A 9,989-nucleotide genomic window follows, 5' to 3' on the forward strand; every position below is an offset into this window, starting at 1 on the left:
AATCAGAGGACTTTCTGAGGTTCAGAATATATTATTATAATCAAACTAAAAAGTGATCAAGAACTGATTAATAACCCATAATTGCATTTTTTTGCATGTACTTATATAGGTTGTGGAGTGCCTGCCATTAAGCCAGTAATCAGCGGCTACAACAAAATTGTTAATGGAGAGAATGCAGTGTCTGGTTCCTGGCCCTGGCAGGTCTCTCTCCAGGTAACTGTTATTAGTTTTAATTATACTTTTTAAGGTTCTTTATAATTTAATATGTATAAGCTGAGATGCATGGAAAATTTTATATTACCAACAATGTGTTCATCATACCCAAAGTTATATCATTTATATTTAATAATGCATGAACCAGCAATCCAATGGCTTCCATTTCTGTGGAGGATCCCTGATCAACCAGTACTGGGTGGTCACTGCTGCCCACTGCGGTGTCAGGTAAGAACGTTTGATACGGTTTTACTTCATTAACATACTCTGCCTGATTCTTTAACGTGCTTCTATTTTCAACTTTTCCTGTTTATTCCTCCTACCCTAGGGCTGGATATCACTATGTTATTCTTGGAGAGCATGACCGCGGCTCTAGCGCTGAGCCCGTTCAAGTCATGAGCATCGCCAAGGTATAAGCTTGAATGATATCAGCTCAGCATCCCTTTACTTTGAGTCACTGTCTGCTGATAACATTGCTGTGGTTCTATGATACCTTTGGCATTACCTCAAGAGCCACAGGGTTTTGTCATTCTGCCTCAGTTAAAAATATTGCTTGCTTACTTCTCAGAACCAGCAGACATGACGGGATCTTACAAATACTTGTGTCAAACAGACTCCTTAAGCCATTGCGTCATGTCTTAGATTTTTAATGTTTCTGTAAATGTCTTTTAAGATTGTAAGTAATTGTCCCTATACTACCTGACAGATATCACTTAAGTCTCCATGAAAAAAAAAGTGAGGTTTTAGTTAATAAGAAAACTTTAAAGGCCATTATGTCTATATGTTTGAGCTCACTAATATTTTGGGTTTATTAGATTTGTATAACAATTATAGTATTCAACAGTTTGGGGTCAGTAAAATGAATATTTTTATTCAGCAGTTGATTAAAAGTGACAGTAAAACAGAGAAACAAATAGAGACATAATTAGCGTAGCTGCTGTTCCAACCAAGCAAAATTGATTTGTTTAACCCAAGCTACAGAATAATTACAATTCGATCAGATATAACTGCAGTACAAGATTATGAGATGCATTATTTGAATGCTTGGCCAAAGAGATGTGTCTTTATTTTTCTCTAACCAAATCAGCATATTAGAATGATTTACGAAGGATCATGTGACACTGAAGACTGGATTAATGATGCTGAAAATTCAGCTTTGTCATCACAGGAATTAATTACATTTTAAAATATATTACAATAGAACATAGTTATTTTACATTGTAATAATATTTCACAATATTACTGTTTTACTGTATTTCTGATCAAATAAATGCAGCCTTGGTGAGCATTAGAGATTTCTATTTAAAAATCTTACCAACTCTGAAATTTTGAACATTAAGAAACAACCCTACTGAACAGCTTGTCTATCTTTTCCTCAAAACCTTTAAATATAATATTTAATCATCAAATTAAACAGACCATCTACTATGACTAAAGCCTATGAAGTAACTTTTAAAAGAAACTCATACAGTCAATTTTCCTCCCACCATAGTCTATCACCCACCCTTACTACAATGGGAATACCTTCAACAATGACATCACTCTGCTGAAACTGTCCTCTCCAGCCCAGCTGACGTCCCGTATCTCTCCTGTGTGTCTGGCTTCCTCCACCGCCAGCATCCCCTCTGGCACTCTTTGCGTCACCACTGGATGGGGCAGAACTGGAACCACCTGTAAATTCATCATCATCATCATTCAACACATTCAAATGACTTCTAAACTGACACAAAGTGGTATGATTTTCTTCTGTTTGCTTTGTTTTTACAGCAAGTCCTTATATCCTGCAGCAGACCGCGCTGCCCCTTATGAGTCCTGCTCAGTGCAAGCAATACTGGGGTCAGAGCAGAATCACAGATGCTATGATCTGCGCTGGAGCCTCTGGTGTCTCCTCTTGCCAGGTATGTGAAGACAGATACCTTTATATTTTTATGCATATATACAGTGCTTTAGTCCTGATGTGTCTATATGGGTTCGTCTGTCAACTACAGGGTGATTCTGGTGGTCCTCTGGTGTGTGAGAGCACAGGTGTTTGGTATCAGGTGGGCATCGTGTCCTGGGGCACCAGCGACTGCAATGTTCGCGCCCCAGCCGTCTACGCCCGCGTGTCTTATCTCCGCCAATGGATTGACCAGACTGTCGCCTACAACTAGTGTTTCGACTCTCTGAACATAATGCCAATAAAAATACTAAAAAAAAAACACACACACGTTCTAAAGATGTTTAATGACTCAAGCAACTAAAATAAAACAGTTTAAAGGTGTTATATATGTATGCGTTAATGTAAAAAAAAATTATAGTAACATGTTATGGTGATGTAAGACCGTTTCCAGGAACCATGACCAAAACAAAAAGTGTTGTTAACAGACAGGGTAATAAACAACTAAAACTGGCATTGATTAAATGACAGAAAATGCATGCAATTGATAACGATATACATTGCTCTTCAAAAGTTTGGGGTCGGCAAGGTTTTAATGTTTTTGAAAGAAGTCTTATCAAGGCTGCATTTATTTGATAAAAAACTGTGATAATTTGAAAGTAATGTAAAATAATGGTTTTCTATGTTAGTTTATTTTAAAATATAATTTATTCCAGCTGAATTTTTAGCATCATTACTCCTGTCTTCAGTGTCACGTCATCCTTCATAAATCATTCTAATATGCTGAGTTGCTGCTCAAGAAACATTTCTTATCATTATCAGTGTTGAACAGTTTGCTTGATATTTTCATGGATTTCAATCATTTTGCAATGATTGTGGTTCCAGTTCTGTCTGATTTACTGCTAAGGTATCAGTCCTAAAGTGATCATCACAAATAGGTGTTTAAACTTCTTTACATTTTAGGAGTCACTGCCGGCCAACTGTGTTTCTGTTGTTACGTGATGTTTTAACCATAAGTTCTGAGACCACAGGACTGTGCAGAAAACAAATGTCACACTGATAAGAGGAACATGCCTATATATATATTTTTTTTTTTTTTTCTCTCTACATAGCTTCCCTTTTGATTAAGTTATTGCATTCAGTTCAGAGACAGCAATATATGTCATGCCAGGTTTGATGTTTGCCATGACATCACCAGAAAGAACCAATGATATCTGACACAACTGCAGTCAGGCCAGGCATGATACATTTAAAAATGTTTTATATTTGATTAATGACCCCCTGTAAAACTAGTCCTGTCCGAATAGGGTTTAAGTCGAATGTCCGAGCTGGGAATTTTGTCACACCCAAGTGGAACATGTTCCAGTAGAAAAATCAGAAAACCAAGATGGACACATCCATTTTTAGCAATACCAGTCAATTAAAAACACATACAAAGTGGTATTTTGCACAGATATCATCATAGTATCATGTCCACAAATAGAGGTTGGATAATACTGTGTGCACCACTACGTTTATTGAGACACAGACGAACATAAATGCTAATAAACAATGTATTACTACTGTTTCTCTTCTTTTGATGCACTGAGCAGCCATATTGGATTCTGAAGTTGGAGTTTTTTGCAATTCCTCCTACATTCCGTGTCGGAACTCCAGTTGTAAGTTCCTACAAGGAACTCGGAATTTACAACTTCTGAGTACAAGTGGAACATACCAATCATCTGAACATGGCATGGTTGTTGGTGTCGGATGGGCTGATCTGAGTATTTCAGAAACTGCTGACCTACAGGGATTTTCATAAACAACCATCTTTAGGGTTTACATAAAATGGTTCAGAAAAAAAAGAAAGAAAAGAAAATATGTAGTGAGTGGCAGTTCTGTGTGTGAAAATGCCTTGTTGACACCAGAGGGTCAGAGGAGAATGGCCAGACTGGTTTTCTAAAGGAAAGGCAACAGTAACTCAACTAACTACTTGTTACAAACGAAGTATGAATAAACGTATCAAACAAGTTAATGGGCTACAGCAGCATAAGACCACACTGGGTAACCACACTCCTGTCAGCTAAGCACAGGAAACTGAGGCTACAATTCGCACAGTCTCACCAAAATTGGACAATAGCAGACTGGAAAAAGGTTGCCTGGTCTGATAAGTCTCGATTTCTGCTGGGGTAGACAGCATGAAAGCATAGATCCATCATGTGTTGTATCAATGGTCCAGGCTGTTGGTGGTGGTGTAATGGTGCGGAGAAATTTTCTTGATACACTTTGGGCCTGTTAGTTCCCCCTGAGCATTGTTTAATGAAAAATGAAGGCAGAAAGTTCTGAAGGCAAAAAGAGGTATAACCTGATACTAGGTGCAATAAAGTGGCTGGTGATTATATACATAGGCGGAAAACCCGGGGGGGTCCGGGAGGACAGGACCCCCCCGTCTGAGGGTTGTCCCCCTTAAAAATATTATAAAAAACCACGCTGTGTATTGTAAATAACAGTGTTTTATACTTTAAATAACTTAAAAAACAACGCAAATGGTTTAAGTTTAGAAATATTTTGAGTCTCCCCCTCCCTTGCCTCACAGTGCTTTGGTCCAAATGCCTGCTTTCCTCTTTTACATCACCTCAGTTGCCGAGTCCGTGGTTTTCCCACGGAACTGGGCTACTTTAACACTGTTGCCGCAGGTTGAAGCGACCCCAATAACGTGATATGAGTGTGAATTTTACCGGAGGAAAAACCCCCCGAGGGAACCCCCCTCGAAACATGATTGGGCTAGTTTTGAGTATCAATTGGGTGGGTTTTGTTGCGAAAACCCGGCAACCCTGCATCACCTACACACACACACAAGTACGGTGAGCGAGAACACGGTCAATAGTTGTGGAACTCGACTGTCAAGGCTATTTTATTCACTTAAACATCGGCTCAAGTGATTAATTTTCTCTTTACAGTTTTTCTCGATTGCTAACACACTATAACTGATTCATCTGGCCCAATTTTCCAAACCATTGATACAGTTCTCGAAACAAAGACACGTTTCTCAAAGCTTTTAACACATTTCACCTGCTTGCACACACATTCCAATTTGCTCAGTGTTTTCTGCAAAATTCTATACAAAAACGCCATCATTTTGCACAGGTTTAACCATGTTCTCATTCAGAAAACACAAACACACAATATAATTAACTCAAGCATCAAAAAATTAACTCAAACAGCGCAAATTTATCCATGTGTGCACATTCAGTAGCAAAACTGATGACACACAGGTCAGAATCTCAGAATGATACAAGAGCACAGCTGATTATGTGTTTTGGAAAATGAATCCTGGTAGTGGGAGATGGATGGATGGATGGATGGATGGATGGAAAAGGAATAGGAGGGGTCAAAGGTAATTTGTTCCTGATGAAATACAAAGCACTCTAGTTGACCATGTTCTTCTGCATGGACTGACCATAAGGGAAGTTGGCCTTGCTCAAGGGCACCTCAGTCATGATATTGTACATTCACTCCCCCACCTACAATCCCTGCCAGTACAAGACTCGAACCCACAACCTTTGGGTTACAAGTCCGACTCTCTAACCATTAGGCCACTACTTCCCCATACAGTAATAAGGATACTACCAATACTGTAATGGAATTTGGCAGAGGATGCTGAATGAATTCATTAATTTTATTCCAATGTGTGTTTACTGTATTCACTGTATATTTTTGTTTACTGTATATATTTGGTCTTTGAACTTTTCTCTTGTAGTGCTTTTCATCTACTGTAAGATCTCTTTACAGTAGTGTAATGAAAGTAAAGTTTTCTCACAGCTTATTGCTGAATTTTACTGTATCTGCACCCCTCTATTTATGTCATATACTGTAACAGACATTGACTAGCAAAAGGATTCCTGTTTCCCAAAAGGAGTTTTTTGTAACAGTGTTTTGAATTGATCTCACTAGTGTTCTCTAGGCAGGAAAATAGTCTGTGTATTTGACAGGTTTGTGTATCATCTGAGGCCAAAGTTTGAGTCTGACAAAAGAGAACATGTTTTTGACTAAAATGTTTGATTTTGACCTGGAAGTTAGAAGTTTGCGCAAGTTTGTGTGTAGTTTTGAGATTGTGTTTATAGTTGTGAGAAAATGGTGAATTGTTTCATGAATTGTGTGTTAGCAATAGAGAAAAACTGTGATACAGATGATGCCAATGTATTTTTAGATGAGTCTGCTATGTTAGCAATAATAACGTTACCTGCTTGATGGATAGTAATGTCTACAACGGACACGAGCGCTGTCTCGGCACGACCACAACAGCTTTAAGTTGTCTAATTTGGCACAGTCTCCCTGCTGCACTAATAGTAGTAAGGCTGTGTATACTTGTCCCACCAAGTACAATTTTAGCTGTATTAATTGTGTCCCCTTCAAAAATGGCTCTTGAGAAATTTTATGTTTATTGTCCCCCCCCCCAACTGTTAGAGGAAATGTATTCCCATGATTATATATATATATAAATATATAGACTGGGCATTTTTCTTTTGTTTGTGAGATATATATAGGCCAAAGAAAAATACCCTGTCAAATCATGCAGTTATTCTTAGTAAATCAACCACGAAGTGCACATGTAACATCCTCCATCCACCCGTGTGCTATTCATATAAGTAGAGGAGATCCTGTTTCCAGCTGTTGATTATTTGACCAAGTTTTTGTGAGCACTGACAATACAAACCAAGCTACAGAAAATGGGTAAGAGTTTCATTTGTGCAATATTCCAATATGATTTAATATGGTTGTTTGTTATTATTATTAAACATAACATTTATATTTACATTTCTTAATTTAGCAGATCCTTTTATCTAGTGTGACTAACAAATGAGTAATACAATGAGCAACTCATCATAAGGAGGCAAATAGACACAGGAAGTGCTTGCAATACAAGTTTCAGACATCATTCAGATTAGTACAATCTAGAGCCCGGAGGAAGTAAGGAAGTTTTTATTTGTTTGTTTGTTTTCTTTTCAAGTTAGAATGCAGACAAATATCTGCGAAAGAGATGAGTTTTCAGCATTCCGTATGGAGGTGGGAAATCAAATCAGTATCAAAGGCAGCAGATAGATCCTGCAGAATGAGAACTGATTTGGAATCAGCTTTCACAATCTGCAGGGCTTCTGTGACCGACAGTAATGCCGTCTCACTTGAGTGGCCGCTTCTGAAACCTTGGTTAGCGTCCAGTTGGTTATTCTATGAAAGAAATAATGATATCTGGTTGAAAGCAACTCGTTCAAGAGTTTTCACTATGAATGGAAGGAGAGAGACAGGTCTGTAATTGTCTACAAGTGAAGTGTTTAATGGAGGTTTTGTGGGGTTGCAGTAGGGTTACCCGAGCAGAGGGGTTACCTGAGTGGAGAAAATGCTTGTAAGAAAAGATGTGTTTATGTTGTGTGTGAGTGCAGGTAAGAGTGTAGGAGAGATTGCTTGAAGAAGGTGTAAGGCGATTGGGTCTAAAGGGCAGGTTGTAGGATGGCTGGAGAGAAGTTTTGATATTTCTGCCTCAGTGAGGGGAGAGAGGGAGGAGAGAAGAGTTTTAGCAGTGGGTGAGGTTGAGTTCCTGTGTGAGCAGAGCTGAAAACCGACTGCTGATGGTTTTAATTTTGACTGTGAAGGATGTAGCAAAATCATCAGGTGTAAAAAGGTTGGTGGGAGGTGGTGGAGGGGGATAGAGGAGAGAATTTAATGTTTTTGAAGAGATCACGTGTGTCTGAAGCAGTGTTGATTATATACATTATATATATATATATATATATATATTAGGGCTGCCCCCTAATAGTCGACTAATCGTTAGTTGACCAGAAGAAGCTTGGTCGACCATAATTTTATTAGTCGCAGAAAAAAAAAATCCACAGGCGAAGGCACGCAGTCCGTGACTAACAGATGGTTAACGGCTAGTCTATGGTAATACAATACATCGGGCAGGACATCCAAACGATCGCCTATCATTCATTGACCTCAAATATGGCTTCTGAAATATGTAAGTATTAGCAACTTTACATGGCCGCTCAATCTAATGGATAAGTGTCAACACTTGCCAAGTGTAAACATTTACACTTGGATAAATGTGTGCTATGTGTGTTCATTTTGTGATTATTGAGGTAGTTATATTATGTGTTTGTGTTTTCTACATGAGAACACGGTTAAACCTGTGCAAAATGATGCCATTCTTGTGTAGAGTTTTGCAGAAAACACTAAGCAAATTGGAGTGTGTGAAAAAAGGTGAAATGTGTTAAAAGTTTTGAGAAACTTGTCTTTGTTTCAAGAACTGTATGAATGGTTTGGAAAATTGTGCCAAACGAATCAGTTAGTGTGTTAGCAATCGAGAAAAACTGTAATAAAAAACATTATTTTTATCTGTTTTTGCAAATAAACTCTTCGTTTGTAACCTTGTAAAGATTAACCCTAGATTACTAAATTAGGCACTTAAATGGTAACTGTGGAGGAATGGATGCTTCAAGGTAATATAATTATATTTAATATAAGAAAACAGACAATACAGTGTATGAGCATTCTCAGGAAGAGTGATTCAGGTTCAGATCTGTGCTGTGAACTTGGAGCTAATTAGGAAACACTATTACAGTGGTTTGATTAAGAAAGCATTGAGGCAATGCAACTGCAATCAGAATTCTTTTTAGAATCTTGGGTAAGAGCTGGTAAAGTTTGCTTTCGAGGAAAATGATGCTGGATTGTTTTAACTTGTTTTTCACAATTTATATACTTTATGTTAACAGTTTTGGTTTGGTTTGTGTTCTTCTGTACATTTAAATATTTCATGATTCTGAAATTTGCATAGGCCTATATGCAGTGTTGGGGAAAGTTACTTTTAAAAGTAATGCATTACAATCCAAATGTTTGTCTAGAGTAGTTTTTGCTTATTAGTATGGTTGAACTGGATCATCGAAGGTCAGAAGCAAAGACATTGGTTAATAGAATGGGATTAAATACATAAAGGATATTTGTGTTATTTAACATTTAATTATTGCAGGTTTGTGTCATATTCTGAGTTGCATTATTTTTATTCATTTTGAGGAATACTGAATCTGTGTTTTTTTTGTGAGTGAGATGAATTAATGCATATTCATATTTATTTTAGAACTACAGTAACATCTTCTGATTTCTTTCAACATGGGGACAGAAGAGCTGTCTATCAATAAATTGGAAAAAAAAAAGTAACTTGCGTTACTTATTTGAAAAAGTAACTCAGATATTCTCTTGTAAATTAAAAAGTAATGCGTTACTTTACTAGTTACTTGAAAAAAGTAATCTGATTACGTAACTCGCGTTACTTGTAATGCGTTACCCCCAACACTGCCTATATGTATGTATATGGTCATAGGCTTCTCTCCATTTAAATTTCAGATTTGTTATTCTCTTTCTCTTTTTTAATACTCTATTTATTATGTTTCCTGTCCATAAACATCAAAACTTTTTCATTTCACAAAATGAATTGTAACTTTTGAGAGCTAAGCTCCAAAGACGTCAAAAATCACCAGCAGACTCTGGTGGTGACTCGTCTGCTGTATTGTTAGTGGACTTTATTGACTTCATTGAATTCCATACATTGTATGTATTTATTCGTGCAGAAAGAGTTGTCACGAACACGGATTCATTTAAAGTTGTTCTTACCTCGTTCTGAATCTGATGTTCTGAATCCAGATTATTCTAAATGTGAGAGAGCGTACACACAGAAACTCATCTGCAGAAAACACGTCCTCGCGTGTTTGCTCGCTCGCGATGTCACGCTGCTTCTCCCGAGTCACATGCATCTCCCTGAGAGCATGCGCAGACAGAGCGTTAAGTAAAGTATGTTAAAGTCAAGAAAAGTTAAGTAGCAAAGGATAATCTAGATTTTTTTTTTTTTTTTTTTTGTAAATTTTGAAAG

General features: G+C 37.5%; 1 protein-coding gene across 1 annotated transcript in view; it reads left to right on the forward strand.

The window, feature by feature from the left end:
• LOC107675867 (chymotrypsin-like) overlaps positions 1–2,410 on the forward strand; it is a 2,902-nt gene extending 492 nt beyond the window's left edge. Inside the window, exons 2-7 of the mRNA XM_016470367.1 lie at positions 110–213; positions 362–441; positions 542–623; positions 1,706–1,886; positions 1,981–2,111; positions 2,202–2,410. Of these exons, the coding sequence (XP_016325853.1) occupies positions 110–213; positions 362–441; positions 542–623; positions 1,706–1,886; positions 1,981–2,111; positions 2,202–2,363 (740 nt within the window). The 3' untranslated portion in view covers positions 2,364–2,410. The remainder of the gene's footprint in view (positions 1–109; positions 214–361; positions 442–541; positions 624–1,705; positions 1,887–1,980; positions 2,112–2,201) is intronic.
• The last annotated feature ends 7,579 nt before the right edge of the window (positions 2,411–9,989 follow it).

The sequence above is a fragment of the Sinocyclocheilus anshuiensis genome, unplaced genomic scaffold, assembly GCF_001515605.1.
Source record: "Sinocyclocheilus anshuiensis isolate Anshui unplaced genomic scaffold, SAMN03320099.WGS_v1.1 scaffold1832, whole genome shotgun sequence".
Taxonomy (NCBI): Eukaryota; Metazoa; Chordata; class Actinopteri; order Cypriniformes; family Cyprinidae; genus Sinocyclocheilus; species Sinocyclocheilus anshuiensis.